The following is a 22,202-nucleotide window of genomic DNA, read 5'->3' on the forward strand; positions in this document are numbered from 1 at the left end:
GTGCTGGTGCAAAAGGAAAGAGATTTATTCAGGTGCTGCGACCTGGGAGAATGGTGGACTACCATCTCAAAGACAATCCCCCCCTGCCTGCTCAAGCCCACAGGGATAGGCAGGGGAGGGCTTTTTTTTCTATCCAATTATCTTTTTTTTTTTTAATCCTCACCAGAGGATATTTTTTCCATTGCTTTTCAGAGAGAAGGAGGGAGGGAGGGAGGGAGAGAGAGAAAGAAAAGGAGAGAGGGAGAAAGAAACATCAATGTGAAAGACACACATCAATTGGTTGCCTCTCCCATGCAGTGGGGCCGGGACTGAGCCTGCAACCAAGGTACGTGCCCTTGGCAGGAATCAAACCTGGGACCCTTTAGTCCATGGGCCGACGCTTTAACAGCTGAGCCAAGCTGGCTAGGGCAAACCAATTATTTTGTTTGTTTTTGGCACACTTGGGCCCTGTGCATTCATCTTTCTAGCTTTTGGCATGCTCAGGCCCTGTCCATCTTTATAGATTTTGGTGCATTCAGTGTAAGAATCTACCCCTGCAACATCTTGACCAATGGGGGAGGCTTCCTGGAGCTCCCTGCCTGTCTATGGTATGGGGGTCAGTGGAGAGCCGGGCAGAGGGTGGAGGCTTCAAGACCCGCCGTCAGGCCCACCTCCTGATGTTGGACACAGCATCCACACATCAGGGGAACCAGTTGGAGTCCATGGGGCACCCCTGGATGCTGGCATGCCTGCGTCCTCTGTGCAGTGCTCACACGTCCCAGCCCTCCAGAGTGGCCAGCCAACCTGTGCCCACCCTGCTGCTGGCTGTCCACACTTGGACTGACTGTCTATGGCAACAACATGGTCACACTTTTAAAATCACGTTATTTCAAGAATTCAAATACCCAGGCTATGGAAATTTACTCATACAAAAATAGATAGCCATATATGGATGATGGGTAGATAGATGACAGGTAGAACCTAAATGACTTCTTATTTAAAAAGGAATTTTGTTTGGGTGTAACATTTTTAGAGTGCTTACCTTTTTTTTTTTTTCTTCTTCTTGTGTGAAATTCTCTTAATTTAACTCTTTTATTGTTTATTTCAGACAACAACTTTTTTTGACGAGAAATAACTTTCAGAGCAGTCTCTTTCCATTTTCCATCCCTACGTCATTGCAGGTAGTTATTATATGGAACAATCTGAAGGATGCTCAAAATACATAATACTTAGGGTAAAGGTATAATTTGGAAATATCACATTAGTCTGTTTTTTGTTAGTTTGGAGTTTATTTTACAAAACGTATCTCTTAAAGACATTGAGAGCAATTTCTAAGCCAAAAGGAGGGTTGATTCTATTCTGCCCTTACTACCAAAGTAGTACCCTTTTTTCCCTGAAAAAGGAAGCAGACTTGTTGCCAGTGCTCCCCATAGCTGGTTGTGTGTTTGGAATAGATAGCTTATATGCTCTAATTTCAGGGCCTCCCTAAATTGCCCTAAACCAAAACAGAAAAACCTTTATCCACAGTAACTGTCTCGAGAAGCTCTACCATTAGTACTTATGCTAAAGAAATTTCGCCATCTATTAAATACCAATGTTTTTCTTAGAAACAACAGTTATGCTCATCATATATGCTCCTCATTCAGCATCTATCTTTAGGTTTAACCCTCAGACAAGGGTTTTTGAGACAGAGAAACGTAGATTTGTTGTTCCACTCATTTATTTATTTATACATTCATTGGTCGATTCTTGTATGTGTCCAGATCAAAGATTGAACCTGCAACCTTAGCATATCAGGATGATGCTCTAACCAACTGAGCTACCCGTCAGGGCCTCCTCAGAGAAAGTTTTGATTAGGGAGGAGATGGAGTGAATTTAGGTGCCTGAGGCCACCAAACACCAATTGCAACCTCACACCAATTTCAACCTCCCAGTTTTGGTTCCAGCTGACCTCAGGATACATAGTCCCCAATATCTAGGAACTAAACAGCTCCTGCTGGCACTAAAGTTTCTTGGATGCGTGTCTAGAAGTATTGCTTCACAAGTTGATACCCGAAAAGATGTGCTTATTGATGCCATATGTGTCATTATTTGTAGGTTGGCATTCCAGAAGTATCATCAGCACATTTTGCTGGTTCAGTATTGGTGTTAGTAGTGAATCAGAAAGTCTATATTTATGATTATGAAGCTGGTTCCTGGAATGCATCTACAGGTATATGTCCTTTTTGTGTGTTTTTATTTATTGATTTGAGGGAGAGGGGAAGGGAGAGAAAGAGAGAGAGACAGAAACATCAATGTGAGAGAGAAACATCAATCGGTTGCCTCCGCACACGCCCTACCTGGGATCAAACCTGCAACCTGGGTACGTGCCCTGTGGTGGGAATTGAACCCACCACTTTTTGGTGTATGGGATGATGTTCCAACCAACTGAGCCAACTGGCCAAGGCCTTTTTGTGTTTTTTATTTTGTTTGGATTCAGCCAACATCAGAGAAATGGTTATTAATTTCGGAAGAGCAGACCATACTGCTACTTGGATGTCCACTCCTGAATGTTACTTTGTTTATTATTTTATTTTATTTTATTTTATTTTATTTTATTTTATTTTATTTTATTTTATTTTATTATTTTATTTTATTTTATTTTATTTTATTTTATTTTATTTTATTTATTTTATTTTTTATCTTATCTTATCTTATCTTATCTTATTTTATTTTGTTAATCCTCACTGAGGGTATTTTTTCCATTGATTTTTTTAGAGAGAGTGGAAGGGAGGGAGGGGGAGAGAGAGAAAAACAGAGAGAGAAACATTGATGTGAGAGAGAGAGAGACACTGATTGGTTGGTTGCCTCCCTCAGGCACCCCAGCTGGGGCAGGGATCAAACCTGCAACCCCAGTATGTGACCTTGGCCAGAATCGAACCCACAACCCTTTCGTGCTTGAGTCAACACTACCATAAAGCAACACCCACCAGGGCTATTCTTTAAAATTCAAATGGAAGTTGGCCTGAATCCCCATTGTATAGGGTGGGAACCTAGTGTTTCCACTGTGGATTATAGTTACAAGCCAGAAAAACCGTCTCTGGGCAAGAATGACTCCTAGATGCTTGGTTGATGGGATATTCAGTCCCATGTACTTCATATTAGGGACAGGGAACAGTAGAGAAGGCTAGTTCGATGAAGAGAGAGAAAGGAGAGAACCCTGAGGTAGGAGGCAAGGAGATGGGGTCAAGAATAAAGATGGGAGCCCTGGCTGGTGTGGCTCAGTTGGTTGAGCATGATCCTGTGCACCAAAAGGTCACTGATTCAGTTCCTAGTCAGGGCACATGCCCAGGTTGTGGGTTTGGTCTCGGGCCAGGAGTCAGGGTGCATGCAGGAGGCAACTGATTGATATTTCTCTCTCACATTGATGTTTCTCTCTCACATTAATGTTTCTTTCTCTCTCTCTGCCCCTCTCTTCCTTTCTCCCTCTAAAATCAATAAAAACATTTTTAAAAAGAATAAAGATGGGAGATGTTATTCTTTAGAAAAGAGGGATGGCCTTCTCTTTTTTCAGAGAAAGGGAAGAAAGCAGAGGGAGTGTAGGTGAGGTACAAGGTCTCTCCCCCTTGTCACTGCTGACATCCTTGTAATGTGAATCAATCTAGTCCATCCTTCCTCTCTCCATCAGTTTCCTTAATGGCGTCCAAAAAGCTAACTGCCCCCCAGCCCCTGGCACCCACCATTCTGCTTCCTGACTCTCTGGATTTGACTTTTCTAGGGACCTCCTATAAATAGAATCATACACTATTTGCCTTTTTGTGTCTGGTTTATTTCACTCAACATAATGTCCTCAAGGCTCATCCATGTTATAGCACGTGTCAGAGTTTCCTTCCTTTTTAAGACTTAACAACATTCCATGGTCTGGGTGGACCACGTTTTGTTTTGCAGTCATCTGCCGATGGACGCTTGGGTTGCTTCTGTGGTTTAGCTATTGTGAATAATACTGCTTGAACATGTATATACAAATATCTTCCTGATTCCCTGCTTTAAATTTTTTTTTGTATACACCCAGAAGTGGAATTGAGTTGGCTCTGATTCCTGGCAACCCTCTGAATGACGATGTCCACAGCGTCCTGCTCTCAGCAGCCCTGCTCAGCTCCTGTGGCCTCAGGCCTGTGGCTTCTTTTATGGAGTCAATCCATCCTATATTTCCCTTCCCCTTTTCCTGCTGCCCTTTATTTTCCCCAGCATTACTGTCTTCTCCAAAGACCCCTTCCTTGTCATCATGTTCGTGAAGTAGAACAGTTTCAGTTTTGTCATTTTTGCCTCCAGCGATATTTCAGGCTTAATTTGCACCAGGATCCACTTGTTTGTCTCTCTGGCAGTTCAGGGTATCTGTAGAGCTCTCCTCCAACACCATATTTCAGATGAATCTATATTTTCCTACCAGCCTCCCTCACTGTCCAACTTTCGTATCCGTACATAGCAGTTGGGGATGCGAGGGTGTGGATGACTGTAGCCTTGGTCTCTAAGGACACAGCTTGGCTCTTGGTGATCTTTCCGAAGTCTCCCACTGCTGCCCTTCTGAGCCTCAGCCTTCTCCAGATTTCTTGAGTTTAGTCTCCATTTGAATTGGTGACTGAACCAAAGTAAGCAAAACCTCTAACAATGGCGATGTCTTTCTTCATTGTCTGTGTTAAAGTTGCACGTCTTCTGTAGTCATGATCCGGTCATTCTGGTTTCAGTTCTTTGAGGAACTGACACACTGTTTGCCGCACCTGCACCGTTTCCGTACCCAACAGGGCACGAAGGTTCCACTTTCTTCACATTCTCTCCAATACTGGTTGTTTTCTGTTTCCTTTCAAGCCAAAGGTTCTGCATATAAAATGGAATCAGAGAACACCTTGATAAGAGAAGGGCGTTCTTCCTGCAATTTTGGCATAATCCTAAAAGAGTGTCCACAAAACCAGTGCTTCTCAACTGGGCACAGTTCTTGGGGACAGTTCTGCCCCCTATATGACACTTGGCAATGTGGGGAGGTATTTTTGGATGTCCAGACTGCAGGAAGGCACTACTGACACTGAGTCATTAGAGGCAGGGGTGCTGCAAAATGTCCCACAGTACACAGGATGACCCCACAACCAAAACCCATCTGGCCCCAAATGTCAATAGCAGGCTGATAAACCCCTCTCTGATCTTTTCTCTGAATTTCAGGTAACTCATAGTTTTTAAATGATCTTTTCCTTTCAGGCATAAAATACCCCGTTTCACATATTTCTGGTGACAATTGTTGTTATAGTGAACATCCCTTTTGCTTGGTGAGTACAGTGTGTCATTTTTAAAAAAAAATCTTTATTGATTTCAGAGGTAGGAAGGGAGAGGGGGAGAGAGATAGAAACATCAATGATGAGAGAAAGCCATTGATCGGCTGCCTCCTGCACGCCCCCTGCTGGGGATCGAGTCCAAAACCCTGGCATGTGCCCTGATCGGGAATCAAACCTCCATCTCTTGGATCCTATGTTGATGCTCAACCACTGAGCCACCCCGGCCGGACTGGTGTGTCATTTTTTAACTCTGCTCTGAACACAAGTGGAAATAGGACAGGCCTACACCTTGGGACTGGACCCGTAGACTTGGGCAATGTCATTTCCCCAGGGCTCAGGAGGGGCTCTGAAGCTGCTTTCAGATCAGCTGGCTAGCATGCTATGAATAGATCCATCTACCTTCCATTTTTTGGAACTTGTTATTTTTAAATAATTATAGACTCTACAGGAAGTTGAAAAAAATCATACAGAGTCCCATGGACCCTTCCCTCTGCTTTCCCCAGCAGTTACATCTTACATAACTGTAGTATCATCCTAAAACCAGTATTGACATGGATACAGTATGTGTGGTTCTAGCATTTTATCATATTGTCATATCACAGAACCATTGCTGCCACTGAAATACAAGATTGTCTGTCCCATTACCCCAGAGCTCCATACCTCCCTGCCCCATCTCACCCCAGCCCCTGATAAACACTAATCTGTTCTCCATCTCTATAATTTTATCACTTCAAGAATGTTATAGAAATGGAATCATACAATAGGGAACCTTGAGGATTAGCTTTTCTCAGCTAAGTTCTCTGGAGACTCATCTAATTTGTTGTGTATACCTCTACTCTGTCCCTTTTCATTGCCAGTAATATTGCATGGTCTGAGCGTACCAGAATTTGGTTGCCTCCACTTTTGGGTATTGCAAAAAAAGCTGCTTTGAACACTTATGTACAGATTTTTGTATGGTCATAAGTTTTCATTTTTCTGGGATAAATGCTTGGTAGTTTAACCTTTGGCATCAATCTCCCCTTTTTTTACTGAGATACAATTGACATAACATTGTGTAAGTTTAAGTGTACAAGGTGGTGATTTGATGCATATATTGTAATATGATGACCACTGTAGGGTTACCTCCATCATGGCACATCATTGCCAATTCTCTTTAGTGGTGGGAACCTTTAAGATCTAGTCTCTTAGCAACTTTGAAGTTTACAATACAGCAGTGTTGTCTATAATCACTCCACTGTGCATTAGATCTGCAGGAGTTATGTATCTACTGGCTGCAACTTTGTGACCTTCAACAGCATCTGCTCACCCCCCAAATCTCATTTTAAAGAGACTGTTCTGTGTGTGTGTTCTTCCAGGAAATAAGTAATTTCGTTTTTGCTTATTTGTATGGAGATGAGATATCTCAGACCAGTATATATTTCTCAAATACCCAGGGATACAAATTTCAGAAGTATGTTCATGAAAGACAGGTATGTTCATTTGGGTAAGAAAGGGAGCAAAAAAATATATGTCTCATGTGTGCTTGGAGTAATTAGTGCTCAGTGGGTGAACCAGGGCTTTTCTCTCTTGATGTGGTAGGGAAAATTCCAGGTCATAGGAGCTGGCTAGGGAGATTAGAGAGTGAGGAAAGGTACAAAAGGTTTTAGGTGATAGCACATTTAGGAAGTGCTTATGAATACTGTGGTGCCACAGGAGAGGCTGCACATTAACTATGATACTTAACCCCATGCCCACCTGAAGATCAATACCATTATGACCCCCATTCCCCCATTTTACAGATGAGATCGGTACTGGATTGAATTTACTCCACCCAGAACCTCAGAATGTAGTCTTACTTGGAAATAGGGTCTCTGCTGTTGTAATTTAAGCCAAGACACTAACAAGGACAGAATTCCACCCAATACAATACAACCTTCCTGTGTACAACAAAAAATGTACTAACCCCTCCCCAGGAGAGGAGGTAAAGTCCTAGAGTAATGTTTACTCTTCTCCTTGATGTCCAGTCACTTTGATACCAATGATTAATACAAAGAGTATTCATGCTGTGTGTGTGTGTGTGAGGTTATTGGTGGTGGTGGGACCTCTGGGAGGTGTTTAAGTCATAAGGGTGGAGCCCTCATGAATGGGATGAATGCTCTTATAAAAGAGGCCCCAGAGAGCTTGCTAGCCCCCTTCTGCCTTGTGAGTACACAGCAAGAAGCCTGTGACCCAGAAGAGGGCCCTCACTTAACCATGTGGGCACCTTGATCTCAGACTTCTAGCCTCCAGAACTGTGAGAAATAAATTTCTGTTGTTTATAAGCCACCCAGCCTGTGATATTTTGTCATAGCAGCCCAAACGGACTAAGACGAAGGGTTAGGGCTTTAACCCATGAATTTGAGGGGATGGGGCGAGCACAGTTCAGTCCATAGCACTGTATATTATAGAACCTTCCCCCAAATCAGAGGCTTAATTAAGATAGTGGTCTCTCTCACCTGGAAGATGTCAGCTTGGCCTTGTGCTCCAGCGTGGACAGTCTATTGACCAGCCAAAACTCTAGAGTGAGGGACCCAGGCAGAGATGAAGGAGCTAGGCATGCATCTAGCATGGTTCTGGGTCACACCACTTTCTCCAACACCCCAACACAAAGCTGTCTTTACTCAAGATTCTGCCCTAGATGCTACATTTCCACAGAGGCTAAATAGATCATAATTTTTAAAAATGTTCCTTCATTTTAGCTCATTGGGTAATCTAAAGTAAACTTTAGAATTAAATATATGTTTACAATTTATTCACAAGCAACTTTTTTTGTTTGTTTCACAGGCAGAACTAGTCGGGTCTTTGGGTGGGATCTTCTACTTTCACTCGGTGTCACAGGTTGGGCTGCTTCTCTTTAATCATGGGAAGGTGAGTCACTGGGATGGGGGAGGATGACTTAAATCACCTTTGCCCCAAGCCAGAGTTTTATTAAAACCCACACACTTAGATTTTCATATCTGAAATCCATTTGGCTTTTCATTTACCTATCCATCCACTTAACAATCCATCCATCCACTCATCCATTCAACCACTTATCCACCCACATATCCATCCATCCATCCATCCATCCATCCATCCATCCATCCATCCATCCATTTACCTACTTACCAGTGCATCCACCCACCCATTCATCTACCTGCCTTTCATCAGATTCCCATTCACCTCCCCCCCCCCCCCGTTTGTTCCTCACTCGGTCACACACTCAGTGTGTGAGTCGTGCCCACTGAGCAGCAGGAATGATATTCAAGATGTGGTATATGTACCACTGATGATGTACAAGATCGTTTTTAAAATGTTTTAAATTTATTGACTAGATCATTTTAAATATCTCACATCAAACTTTTAAAAACAATTATTTTCATGTATATTCAGAAAATCAGTACATAAGACCTGTGCGTCACAGATTTCACTTAGGATAAGACTGAGTTAAGAAGAGGAGTCAGTCCATTTAAACTGCGTTAGAAGATACAATATTAATTCAGAAAGAGATTAAGTACAGTCCGGACCTGGTATTGCACACATTGTGAGTGGACTGTGCAGCTCTGAAGCTTGGGGGAGACCCACCATCAGGAAGCCTCGGGAGCTTGGGCTGTTATTCAGCTGAAAGCCCTACCTTCTAACACCTGATTGGCCCAGCCCCCATCCAGAATCAATCATTAGTATAAACTGCAGGGCTGCCCTGAATTACAGAGACACTCCCATTACCCTGGGAATCCCAAGAATTTAGTGGCTGAGAAGTCCAGCTCCTGGTTACCACCTACGCCGACTAGTCAGGCCTGACCACGGCCCTCAGGAAAGCTTTACCTGGCAGGCGCCCTGGGGATGCTCCTCCCTCGCTCCAGGCTCGGGGCGCGATGAGTCAGGATGCCCTGCAGGCTCCGAAGGACTTGCAGTCACCCCGGGCCCTGTGGGCGGCCTTCTTTCCCAGGTCTTTACAGTCAGTCTTCCGCTCAAGTCCTCTTCGGGAGCCTCCCTGTGGAGGGAGGAGGGGAAAACCCGGCCCGCAGTCAGCACCTTTTCGCACCAAGCCCTGGGCCCTCTCCCTTCCCCCGCCCCTGGGTGCATAAGACTACAGGAGCCTTTTGTGGGGCTCTCTCCATAGTGAGAGGACCCCCTCGCCTGTGCTGATCCAGCAGAGAGAGAGAGACAGAGAGAGAGAGAGAGAGACAGAGAGACACACACACACACACCACCCCCTCCCCCCCCCCCCCCCCGCTGTTTCCTCTGCCTCTTCTCTGCTGACTCCCCTGCAGCGAGCAATTCAAGGCTGAACTCTCCTGTTTCCTTGTTGCCTTAATTGCCTGCTCCAACTGGGCAGCTCCACTGAGCAGTTGTAATACCTGGGGACCAAGGCCCCCGGTTCACAACACAGTGGGATGAGCTGGGGGTAAGAACTCACACTCACTGTCCCTTGGACACCTCGTACGGATGGCCTGGCTGGGGCCCACGGTGTGGGGCAGGACCAGTCACGCCCAGCGGCCGTGCAGCCAGTCCTCACCCTGAGACTTAGTTCGCCCCTGGAGGCACTTAGAAAACCAGCCAGCAGTCCCTCCCTCCTCTCCACCGTGCTCCTCCCGGGAAGGGGACACAGCTGTCTTGGTGGGACTCACTTATGAACCAGTGACAGTGATTTTTTAAATTCCATCCTTGCACAGTGCTGTCAGGAGTCTTTCATAAAGAGCAAATAAGAGAAAACTTTGACATGCCTGGTATCCCCTGGGGCAGGGTCATCCCAAGCTGAGAGCTGCTGGACCAGATAATAAGAAAGTTTGAAGAAAGTTTGAATAATAGACCACGTGGCCCTGCACCTGTCTGCTGACTTGGCAATGTCCTTTATCACTTGAGATTCAGTAGTCTTTCTCTCTCAGGCCAAGTTCTGGTACTCGGACCACCCCCTGAACCGCAGTTTTGGGGTGCCCTTTGACTACAATGGGACCCTCGACGTCCTGATCACCCCAGGCCAGAAAGGCATTCTGATCTTATGGTTCGAGAAGAGCCTGTTAATTTCCCGAAATGCAGGTGAGTGGGGTCCAGGTTCGGGGCTGCCACTCAGTGTTCCCCTCCAGGCAGAGAAAGCATGCCATTATTTCTCTCTCCCCTGACTTGAGTGGACAGGGAACCCATTCTCACTTTGCCGTCTGTTATGCAAAGTGCCGAGGTCCCAGAAAACCTCAGCATATGGTTCTTGAGGACTGGTTGTGAAAGACGGGTTTATTAGGACCTACATGCGCACCAGTGGTGGCCACGGGTGAAGTTGAATTGCTAGTGGGGGTTGCTGGCTGGTGCTGTTGTTTCGCCAGGGGGAGAGGGATATGTTTTCCCACAAGTTGTGTGAGCTCAAAACTGCTAGCTGTTTTCTTGACTGAGGAGCTGGCCAGGCTCCCAAGGTTTCACGGTCCTTACTGATGGCCTTCATCGTCTTCCCACAGGGTGGGAGAGGGAGTTGGAGCATGTTCCCATTTACCATACACCGTCCTAACTGCATCCCCCCACCCCCATTCCCTGCCTTGTGGGACCTTCAGGGACAATAGGCAGGTTCTGAAAGTCACCAGATGCCAAGGACAGAGGGTCCAAGTCCTCAGTCCAGGAACTGCATACTTTCTTTTGGCGCTGAGGTTAAGGATCCTGGGAGATGGGCCAGGGCCACTCACTTGAACTTCCCCTGGGCAAGAGAAGAATCTGGAAGTGGCACAGCACCTGCAGGTGGCCTAGCTGAAGAATCCTGGAAGTGCCCAGGCTGTGTGAGCCCCAGCCCTCTCGCTGGCATAAGCAGAGGAGCAAAAGGCAGCCCTCCCTGGAAGAGGTGCTGTCGGGAACCTCTGGGCAGAGGTGTGGTTGCAAAAGCACCCACAGTCACAGCCAGCTACTCAGCACCGGTCAGGCCGCCTGAACATGGTGCTCCCCATAGTGCAAGAAAAGGGCTCAGGGCCAGTGCAGCGTAGAGTGAGGCTATAGCCCAGTTTCCCCTCCCAGTCAGTCCACCATGGGGAGCAGAGCAACACACACCCGAGTGGTTCCCACATCCTTGATGTCCTTGACAGCTCACGAGCCTCTCACCAGACTCCCTATTTGGCCTTGGCCCACATGCAGGCCTTTCCCAGCACGGCTCCCTCCCTCTCCCCTCTCCTCCAGTCTTCCCCAGATGTAAGTAAGAAAGGCTATGTCTTTCCCCTCTGGTCCCCTGTGTGGTTTTTTCGGACTAGCAAAGAACAGCATGGTGCTCCCAGGATCGGAGCTCCTACAGTACAGCTGGGCTGCCCATTTTGGGGACCCTATTTCAGAAAGAAAGCTCTGTCTTATTCCTTATACATGTTACTTGTATGGGAAAAGGCATTCCGTGGTGCTCAAGTATCCAGACAATGAAAAAGCTCCCTTCAACCTAAGCGTATTCTGAAGGATGTTTTACAACATTGCATCTCAGTGTTATCTTTTTCTTGAATCTTTATCATCTGAGTCACAATCCAAGGTGTGGGGTGGGCGGCATTTCAACAGTGGACCCCCCCTTCCAGCGTGCGCAGGTCTCATGATTCTGCCCTGTTGTCTCGTAGGTCAGCTTGTCTACCCTGTCCGGGTGCAAGTAGGATACAGCACCGTGTATTCCTCCATTTCCGAAGCCAACATCAGCATCCACAGCGTGGCTGCCAGTACGTGCCCAACCTGCGGGTAGCTTCCTAGCTGGAATGTCTTTCTAGGTCCTTGGCCCACTTTTTAATCGGGCTGTCTGTCTTTTTATTGTTGAGTTGTAAGTGTTCTTTATGTATTCTAGATGCAAGTCCATTATTAGAAATAAGCTCTACAAATATTTTTTTCTCAGTCAATGGCTTGTCTTCCCAATCCATTTTTTTAAAAAAAACTATTGAGCGCACATCATTTCCTATGTGCATTTCCCATGTCTAGGATCTTTAATGTTTTCTTATTTTCTAAAGAATAAAGTTCAAATTCTCAAGAATGACATTCAGGTCCATGTATCTTGCATCTTATCTGACTGCCCACCACTGCCCTAAGGGATCCCTTTTGTCCACGTAACCCCATGGTTCTCAACCTGGTGACACTGGGCCATGTATGGAGACGTCTGTGGTTGTCACGACTAGGGGCGGTGCACCTGGTATCTTCTGGGTAGAAGCCAGGTGTGCTGCCCAACATCAAACAATGCACAGGTCAGCCCCCACCACCAAGAACCATCCAGCCCCTCATGTCAGTGGAGCCCAGGTTGAGAAACCCTCAGGGACATTAGCCGGGTCCTTGCCCTGCAAACACACCTCACTTTTCTACAGCAGAACCTTTTTTCAAGGCTCAGTTTAAGCCTCACTTCTTCTGAAAACTTCCTTGGGGGTTTTATTTTTGTTAATCCTCGCCCAAGGATATTTTTTCCATTGATTTTTAGAGAGGGTAGAAGGGAAGGAGGGAGGGGGAGAGAGACGCACACATTCATCGGTTGTCTCCTGCATGTGCCCCAGTTGGGGCCGGGCACCGGGCCGGGGATTGAACCTGCAACCCAGGTACGTGCCCACAACCAGGAATTGAACCCAAGACCCTTCAGTGTGTAGGCCAACACTCTAACCACTGAGCCACATTGGCCAGGGCTCCTTGGTTGCTTTTTTTTAAAAAAGAATAAAAATATACATTGGATCTTGTTGCCCCCTTCGTAAAACCTTTTAATGGTGTCCTGTGTTTCCTTGGAACTTTGTATATGCAATAGATCAGAAACAACCTCAGTGTCCATCAGTGGAGAACTGGTTAAGTAAGTTATAGTTCATCCGGGCACCAGAACATCAACCAGCCAACTACATCCATGTACACAAAAGGAAAGAAAAAATAAGTTACAAAGCAGCTTGGAGGGTTTCAGGATATGTTCCCATGTATGTAAAACTATCAGAAAAGAAGTTTACTAAAGTATTAACAGTGGTTACCTATGAGAGGGCTCAGTAACCCCTGGCCTGTGGGCCAAATGTGGCCCACAGTTTGTTTTTGTAAATTAAGTTTTATTGGAGCACGATCATGTCCATTCATTTATGAGTTGTCCAGAGCTGATTTTACAGAGTTGAGTACTTTTTTTTTAACCCTCACCCAAGGATGTTTACTAATTTTTTAGACAGAGAGAGAAACATCAATTGATTGCTTTCGTATGCTCACCAACCTGGGATCGAATCTACAACCTAGGTATGTGTCCTGACTGGAATCGAACCCACAACCTTTTGGTGCATGGGATGCTGCTCCAGCTGAGCTACCCAGCCAGGGAAGAGTTGAATGCTTTGAACAGACATCAAATGACTGGCAGAGCAGAAAATATTTGCCATCTGGTCCTTTACAGAAGTTTGCTGACCCTCAGTCTAGATGATGGAATTTGGGGTAATTAAAAAAAAAACCACATGTGTCCCAGTGGTTGAGTGTCGACCCATGAACCAGAGGTCACCAGTTCGATTCCTGGTCAGGGCACAGCCTGAGTTTTGGGCTCCATCCCCCGTAAGGGGCATGCAGGAGGCAGCCTATTGATGATGTTTCTCTCTCATCAGTGTTTCTATCTCTATCCCCCTCCCTTCCTCTCTCTCTAAAATCAATTTTAAAACATTAAAAATTATATTTAAAAAACATGGGGGAGAGATTAACCAAAGAATTTATACACATAGATGCACAACCCAAGGACAAGGACAATGGTATGGAGAGGAACTGGGGAGGGGGGTGGGACAGGGTGGAATGGGTCATTGGGGAGAAAAAGGTACATCTGTAATATCTTAAACAAAAATAAAAAACTAAAAAACAGTAAAAATAAAATAAAATGGTCTTTATTAAAAAAATGCTTATATTTTTAATATTTTTGTCTGTTGAAACAAGCCTCATTTCAATTTTTGTTCTGTCTTGTTGTTTTTTTCTAGATGAAAACGAGCTGGCAGTTTTAACTCAGGAGAATAATTTGTATTATGGCAACCTGGGAATCCTGAAAAACCTCCTAATCAATGTAGGTAAAATCAAAGTTAGGGTTATTGCCCAATTTGTAAGGAATAACAGTCCTGTTCCTAAACTTCCAATACTGTTTCTGAAGGCTAGAAATTGTTTGAGATATTAAAATAGTAACAATATTTTAATAGCAGTAATAATAACAATAATTATAGTTAATATTAAATTAATAATAATTTTAGTAGTAATAGTAATTTTAATATTAAAATAACAGCAATGGCAGCTAAAACTTCCTGAGCACTTAGAATATGGCAGGTGCTGGTCTAACTATCTTTTGTTACCTCGCTTACCCCTGGTCATCATCTTAAGAAGTAGACCCTTATGTTTTCCCCATTGGACAGATGGACAAACTGAGGATGCAGAGGTAGTCATTTGTCCGAGGTTATAGAGATAGGGAGTGGTGACGCTGGGAATAGCTCACATTATTTTGAGCATTATGCTTATCTAATTTTATTTCATTCTCACAACAACCTCATGAAGGAGTCAGTATCGTCCTTTTTTAACCGAGGTATGTGTCCTTGTCTGGAATTGAATCCGGGACCCTTCAGTCCACAGGCCGATGCTCTAACCACTGAGCAAAACTGGCTAGGGCAATATTGTCCAACTTTTACAGGGAGAAAACTGAAGTTCAAGTCCCTTTCTCTCTTATCATTAGCAACTGAGCCAGAGAAGTCCCCCAGCTGTACCAACTGCTACTTCGGTGTTTTTCCTGTGAGATCTACAGCCACTATGTGTCCTGAAAGTTGCCGGACAATAGAATTAGGACAGGATCACTGGATGTGGGGCATCAGCACCAGAACCATCTCTCTGAAGCCTTAACCCTGGCAGTCTGATGACCAGTGTTTTCTGCGGAGAGATTCTGTAGCTTTTCCAACTCTCCAAGGAGGTCCATGACCTGTAAAGAAATTTCCTGGGTACCCTCTCTGATAGGAAACACAGTTTCCATTATTCATTTAAACACTGAGGGATAAATGAAACTCAAGAGTAGGTGTCTCAACAAAGCATGCTAATGACTTTGCTGTCTGTTTGGTCTACCTTCTTTAAACTTGAATCCTAAGACAAAATCTAAATCCTCAAAAAGGAATTAGAATGGCCCTATTTCAGATATCACTTTTTTTTTTTTCCAGTTGGTAAGACAAGACGTCTGGTCCCAAGAGGCAGTCCTGATGTTCACTGGCCTGGGGATGCTTGAAGTACTGACCCCAGTTCTTGACTTGACTTTTCTAAGTTTTGATTTCCAGAAGTACTCCGTGAATATCCAGGCAGTTCTCATGAATGCCAAATTCCAGGTTCACATCTGCAAAGTATGTGATCACAGCTGTTTAATTCCAAGTTCAAGAAACTCTTTTTTAAAAAAGGCAAATCCCAGAGACCCAGAGTTGGGCACCTGTGGCTGATAACCACACATAGAGCTCCAAGTAGGGTTGGTTGCATGATAAAATATAGGAAGCCCAGTTAAATTTGAACTTCACGTGAACTAGATCTGACAGCCAGCCACCACTGCCCCAAAGGCTGGCACCCACATCTTGTACAATTTCCTATCCATTCTTTCAAATAGAAATGTATTTCACTTTTAGTAGATGCTCTTTGGAACAAGGAAGTAAACCAAACCTGATATTGTTCAGAAGAGAAAGAAGTAAGTGATGTGGTTATCAGGACCACAAGCAGTCAAATGAACAGTCAGGACTCCACAGAAACTTACCTGGAGAGCCCCCAGAGAGGGAGATTCATTTGGTCTCAAACTATACACTGAGCCATGGGGATCAGCCTTGACCCAGGCCAAGCAGATTGATTAAAGAGGGGAGAAATCATAGAAATACATTAATATGCACATACTAGTTTGGATTCGTTATTCTGCGAATGATGGAAAATCCAAATCAAGTGGGCTTAAACCAGAAAGGCAATTGTTGACTTCAGGACCAAAAAGTCCAAAGGAGGAAGACTTCAGGTGAGGCTTGATCTAGTATCTGAAATCATGCCACCAGGAGCCAGCTTCTTTCCATCTCTCCTCTCTGCCTGTCAGGGTGTTTCATACTTCATCCTGAAGCTCCATCTGGATGCCTCTGGGAAGCTCCAGGATCTCATATCATAGCAGCAAGCTGGTAGCCAACCCTGAAGACCTGGCATCCTCACACTGTACCTCAGGCAAGAGAGAGGGTCTCATCAGAGGCCAAGAAAAATTCCAGCACGTCTCCCACGTATCATTGGCTCATAGGGGATGACACACCCCTTCCTGGACCATGACATGGCTGAGAGTGAGCCAATCGGAATCCACTCCTGGAGACAGTGGTGTAGTCAGTTCACCCACCAGGCTACGTGTACAAGAATGGGCAAAGGGCGATTTGCCAAAGGAAACTGGGGCTACCCTCAGAAAGGGGGAGCAGCTGGCAATCACATGGTTGGAAGTACAGGGAAGTTTTTCCTAACTTTATTTTTATTTTTAAAGTTTTTTTCCAGTTTTAATGAATTTTTTTTTTAATTTTATTTATTGACTTTAGAGAGGGAGAGGAAGGGAGTGAGAGAGAGAGAAAAGGAAAGATTTGTTGTTCCACTTATTTATGCATTCATTGGTTGATTCTTGTATGTTCCCTGACCCAGGACCGAACCCTCAACCTTAGCATATCAGGTTGATGCTCTAACCAACTGAACTACCTGGCCAAGGCCAATGAAATATTACTGACATATAACATTGTGTTAGTTTCCAGTCTACAACATAATGATTTGATATATGTTTATATTGTAAACTGCTCATCACAATAAGTCTAATTAACATTCATCACCACACATATACAATTTTTTTTCTTGTGATGAGAATTTTTAAGATCTACTCTTAGCAACTTTCAAATATGCAATAGCTGTTGTTCACTATAGTCATCATACTGTGTATTACATCCCCAGTATTTTATAACTGGAATTTTTTATCTTTTGACTCCCTCCACCATTTTGCTCACCCCCCGGCCCCTGCCTCTGGTAACCACCAATCTGTTCTCTGGTTCTATGAGTTTGGCTTTTTAAAATTCCACATATAAGTAAGGTCATACAGTATTTGTCTTTCTCTGACTTATTCCACTCAGCATAATACCCTCAAGGCCTATCCATGTTGTCACAAGTGGCAGGATTTCCTTCTTTTTAAGGCCGAATAACATTTCATCGTGGATATAGCTATAGATACACACCACATCATCTCCATTTATTCACTGATGGACGCAGGTTGTTTCCATGTCTTCACTATTGTGAGTCATGCTATAATGAACATGGGGGTGCAGATATCCCTTCAAGATAGTGATTTCATTTCCTTCGGATAAATACCCAGAAGTGGAATTTCCAGGTCATATGGTAGTTCGATGTTTAATTTTTTGAGAACCATCCATACTGTTCTTCATAGTGGCTGCACCAATTTACTTTCCCAAGGAAATGCCATCTGTGAGCCTGTCTCATCCAGCAACCTCACCCCATCTGTCAGTGCTCTAAAGTCCACTGAGTCCGTCCAGGACTGTGCTCAGCAGAGCCCAGGCTGCCCTGGTGTCATGTATCTGTGGGGCCACTCCCCCTCCGAGGGGCTAAAGATTTTAGAGTGTCCACTTCTAAATGGCCACTGAATACATGGCATTGAGTGAAATGAGAAAAAAAAAAGTAACTGTGCCATATACCAAGTTTATTGATTTATTAAAATATCCTTTTATGAGACGATGCTGCTAATGGATGGCAGTAGTTTTCTTTATTTACCACAATAAAATGTCACTCCCTAGCTTTTGTGATTTTCTTGTGGGTCCTTAACATATCTGAGAATTGCTGGTCTTATGTACAAGTGGAGGGAGGGGGAGGAGAGAGGCTTTCATGCACATGTTTGGCCCCTTGAACAGTTCTGAGGAAGATGGCTGTGGCATCAGCAAGTACTTTTCCAAAATCCCTCCAAAAAGATATAGCACCACAAAAACCCATGGATGAAAGCCGAAGCAACTTGAGCAACAAAAATAAACAATACAACGTTAGATCACAAGCCAAAAATAAATATGCACAAGTCCATATGGATATAAATAAATGGCAGAATAAATAAAGGGAGAGGAGACACATTCCCTCACAGAAGAATCCCAAATAATATAGCTGCACGCTCCCCTTTCCGGGAGGTCGGGCTTAACCTCCTTGCCTTAGTGTGGTCTGGCCTTAGTGACCTGCCAAAGAAAAACAATCTGGAAAGGGAAATTGCGGCTCGAGAGTGGAGAAAGCTGCAGACACGGTTTTAACCAGGAGATCAGGATTGACAGGGACAGTGACAAGTCATGTGGCTATGAGGAGATGTTCCAGTGTCCATTTCTTGACCCCATACCTGGAATCGGCCACTTCTCCAGGAAACTACTCACTGGTCACCTTCTGAGATGGCAGCAAACCAATCCACTGTCTTGGAAACTGGAGACAGAAAAGCCAAGACTCAGGCATTTATCCCACCTTCTCTTCATGCCGTTCTGTTCTACTGGCCCAGGAAATAGAAAAGGGAAATGGTTACTGATAAACTTATTCTGTTTCCTTCCCTTATCTTACTGTCACTGTCCTGAAACCTTATTTTAGTAAACTGATCAAGTAACGTGTTGCATGTGGGTTACTCTGGATACATCCAAGCCCTCTTACATCTAAACTCAGATGAGGTTGGTCAAGTGATGGAACATTGGAGTTCTGCCTTTTTTTAAGTGGTTTTCTTTAGGAACTGTCAGTGTAGAATTGTAACTATGTGGACTATGGAGAGTCAACAATATATACTTAAAAGTTGCACTATTGCAAAACAGGAGCGTTATCCAGGTACTTGCACACACTATTTTTTTGTACCGCTGGTCCTGTACGCAACCCCAGCATGTTAATGGATGTGGGCTTGGAGCCTTGATGACCACCAACATCAAAAAAGAGACCGCCAGCTATTATGTGCTGTCAATGTGAGATCAGTCAGCTGGTGAGTCTTGCCAACACAACCCAGCCCAAACCTGATGAATCCAGCTGCCAGTCTGCCGGAAATGCAGAGCACAGGGGCATGTACCCAACTGTGCCAGGAAAATCCCCACTGGGAAGTCTGCAGGCCCAACACCCGGGGCTGGGGCGGGGAGCTGTGGATGGAAAGAGACTTAAAAGATATAACACTGTTTGAAAATGGGCAAGACCAAGATATATCATCTATAATTCTTAAAAGAAATACAAGGAGAAAGGCAATTACCACAAAGGTCAGGCAGGAGGTACTGCTGAGGAGAGGAGGGGACCTTGAAGGCCTCCTGAGGGTGCAGGACCTAGTGGGGAGGAGGTGCAAGGGCAGGCCCAGGCTGCTGTACCCACGAGACTAGAAAGTTCCATCCCTCGGTGGAACCACTGGCCACCTCCCACCTGCTTGCCCTTTTATTTTTTGGGAACAGAGACTTGATTTAATTTCAAATTTATTTATTTATTTATTTTTTACATTTCTAACTAGGTAGAACTTCTGCAAGGAGAATTTGAAAACAAAATGTATGTCATTGATATGAACAGCAAATTGGAGTTGACCGCCTTGATGATACCCAGGCCCGGCATGTCACCGGTTCCACTAGTAAGGACATCTCCTTATCTGTTGGAAAAGTGTTTCTGATATGTGCTATTCCCAGTGTCCTTGGCCTCACGCCCTGTGCCCATTGTTCCCAGATTCTGGAGACTCCCTGGTGTCCTCCCACGGAGAGGGCTCACTCATGATGCTACGCAGCTAGCCTCTGCATGTCCGGCCCAGGGAGCTGTGTGCCCCGCCTCCTCTCATATGATCTTGGGCCTCACTCTCTACCCTTCTAAGCTGCCCCAAGCGCTTTCCACAGATTCCCTTTCTTCTTAGCAGAGCCTTGACTCATAGCCTTGCCTCATGCAACGGGGGTGCCTGAGAAACAGTGGCTGTCCTGGGCCTGGCATCCAAATGTCCAAGCCTGGAAATGGGGCGACAGATTAGTGTAAGAATTTGGGGGGAAGTTCAGCCAGCCAGGACCAGGGCCAGTGAAGGGACACCAGGCTGGCTCCAGCTCTCATCCAGAAGTCTCTCATCTCCACCTCCTTTTCTGGGACTGGCCTCTGGGCCTCTCCCCGCACCACCAGGGACGGGTCTGGGTCCTGCAGCTCAGCAGCTCCAGGCTGTCTGCAGAATGAGGCTTAGAGGCCACAGTCAGGGGTTGTGGATGAGGCGGGGGAAGCATTTGGGGATAGGACTGGCATCTGCATTTGCAGAGCAAGCTCAGTTTTTACTCTGAAGGTGCATGACAGTCACCTGCAGGTGTCACCCCAGTGGCACTCCTAATGCCTCTCCTGTCCCCACCCCAGACGACGGTGAGCAATCCCCACTCTTTGGGGTTTCAGGCCATCATCTACGAAGACGGCAACACCTACAATGGGAATGCCAAGTACAGGCTGGTGAGCTGCGCCCACACCCCAAACCAGGGTCAATGAGGTGAAGGGGACAGCCTTGACCCGCCTGGCCAAGGCCGGCGCCCATGGTCATTCTCTGGGCCTGGCCCTCCTTTCTCCTCTCCTCTCCTTGCATGCACCTGCATTAGGTGCTGCAGAATTTTCCCCAACTCAGGCAGGCAACTATCACCTAAGTAAGTGATGTCACTAAGGTGACACACGGGAGAAGCGCAGAGGACATGACAGGAAACCTAACCCAGCCCTAGGGAAGGCAGGAGATTTGTATTAGCTGGGTGAACTGAGGTCTTAGAATGGGAGTAGCCAGGGGGACTGGGAGGGACTTGGATATATGGGTCTGGGGGATCTGTAGGTCTGAGCCAGACCTCACGGTCACACTACAGAATTTGAACTTGAGCCCAGAAGCCCAGGATTGGACTGTGCGGCTCCTGCAAGACAAGGCATGAGTTGGCTACAACAAACTCTTTGGACCAGTCCTTGTCACTTTCCAGAGAAATAAGAAGGGGAACAAAGTTGTACCTCACACTGGGTCCAGGACAAAGGCAGCAAGGGAATGAAGGAGCTTGGGGTGGCCATTTCCATGAGCTTCCAGAAGCCTTTCATGGGCGTTGGAATTAGACCCAGGAAAGGCCTGGATGGTTTCCAGGCTCCTCCTCCCAGCACCCCCATCCTCCCTGCATCTGTCCCCAAACCCCGATCTCTGGACTGAGCCATGCTGTCCCACTGTGGCAGTTGGGTTTTCTCTCTTGTTCCACAGAACATTTCCCTGAGGCAGCAGCAACACTTGGGCAGGGCTGACCCCAACTTCACCTCCAGGTATGTCATCACTGGGACCACGGCGGGCGGCCCCAAGGTGCCTATAGGGTTCCCTTAGCAGGAGCTGAGAAAGCAAGGCCAGGTTCGAGACTACCCCCCTCCATGGAGGATGGTAAGGCAAAAATTATTAAAAATAGGGGGATAAATGGTAATGGAAGGAGACTGGACTTAGGGTGGTGAACATGCAATACAATATACAGATGATGCATTACAGAATGTATACCTGAAACCTATATAATTTTATAAACCAATGTCACCCCAATAAATGCAACATAAAAAAGAATGATGAAAATACTTGACAAATGGCAGTTCCACAAAAAATTAACATAGAATCACCACATGATCCAGCAACCCCACTTTTAGGCACATACCCAAACAAATTGAGAGCAGGGTCCCAAACAGGTATCTGACCCCCACATTCAGAGCAGCAGCATTCACAATGGCCAAAAGGTGGAAACAACCTAAATGTCCATTGACAGATGAATAGATAAACAGAATGTGATTCTTTTACACAATGGAATATTATTTAGCCTTGAAAAGGAAGGAAATTCTGTCACCTGCTGCAATGTGGATGAACTTTCACATTATGCTGAGTGAAATAAGCCAGGCACTAAAGGACAAACACTGTGTGATTCCCTTTGTAGGCTGTCACTAGAGTATATATTTCAACAAGAATGTTTTAATTCTATATATAGAACTTTGTAACACTATATTATA

At 45.3% G+C, this 22,202-nt stretch overlaps 1 protein-coding gene across 1 annotated transcript in view; it reads left to right on the forward strand.

Annotated features, from left to right (window-relative positions):
• CATSPERD (catsper channel auxiliary subunit delta) overlaps window positions 1-22,202 on the forward strand; it is a 38,716-nt gene that overhangs the window by 4,553 nt on the left and 11,961 nt on the right. The window contains exons 4-15 of the mRNA XM_016197894.2: window positions 1,088-1,160; window positions 2,077-2,191; window positions 5,209-5,276; window positions 6,638-6,751; window positions 8,085-8,168; window positions 10,169-10,319; window positions 11,849-11,944; window positions 14,174-14,256; window positions 15,383-15,559; window positions 19,705-19,818; window positions 20,568-20,657; window positions 21,427-21,485. Coding sequence (XP_016053380.2) covers window positions 1,088-1,160; window positions 2,077-2,191; window positions 5,209-5,276; window positions 6,638-6,751; window positions 8,085-8,168; window positions 10,169-10,319; window positions 11,849-11,944; window positions 14,174-14,256; window positions 15,383-15,559; window positions 19,705-19,818; window positions 20,568-20,657; window positions 21,427-21,485 — 1,224 coding nt within the window. The remainder of the gene's footprint in view (window positions 1-1,087; window positions 1,161-2,076; window positions 2,192-5,208; window positions 5,277-6,637; window positions 6,752-8,084; window positions 8,169-10,168; window positions 10,320-11,848; window positions 11,945-14,173; window positions 14,257-15,382; window positions 15,560-19,704; window positions 19,819-20,567; window positions 20,658-21,426; window positions 21,486-22,202) is intronic.

Source organism: Miniopterus natalensis, chromosome 4 (genome assembly GCF_054644295.1).
Source record: "Miniopterus natalensis isolate mMinNat1 chromosome 4, mMinNat1.hap1, whole genome shotgun sequence".
NCBI lineage: Eukaryota > Metazoa > Chordata > Mammalia > Chiroptera > Miniopteridae > Miniopterus > Miniopterus natalensis.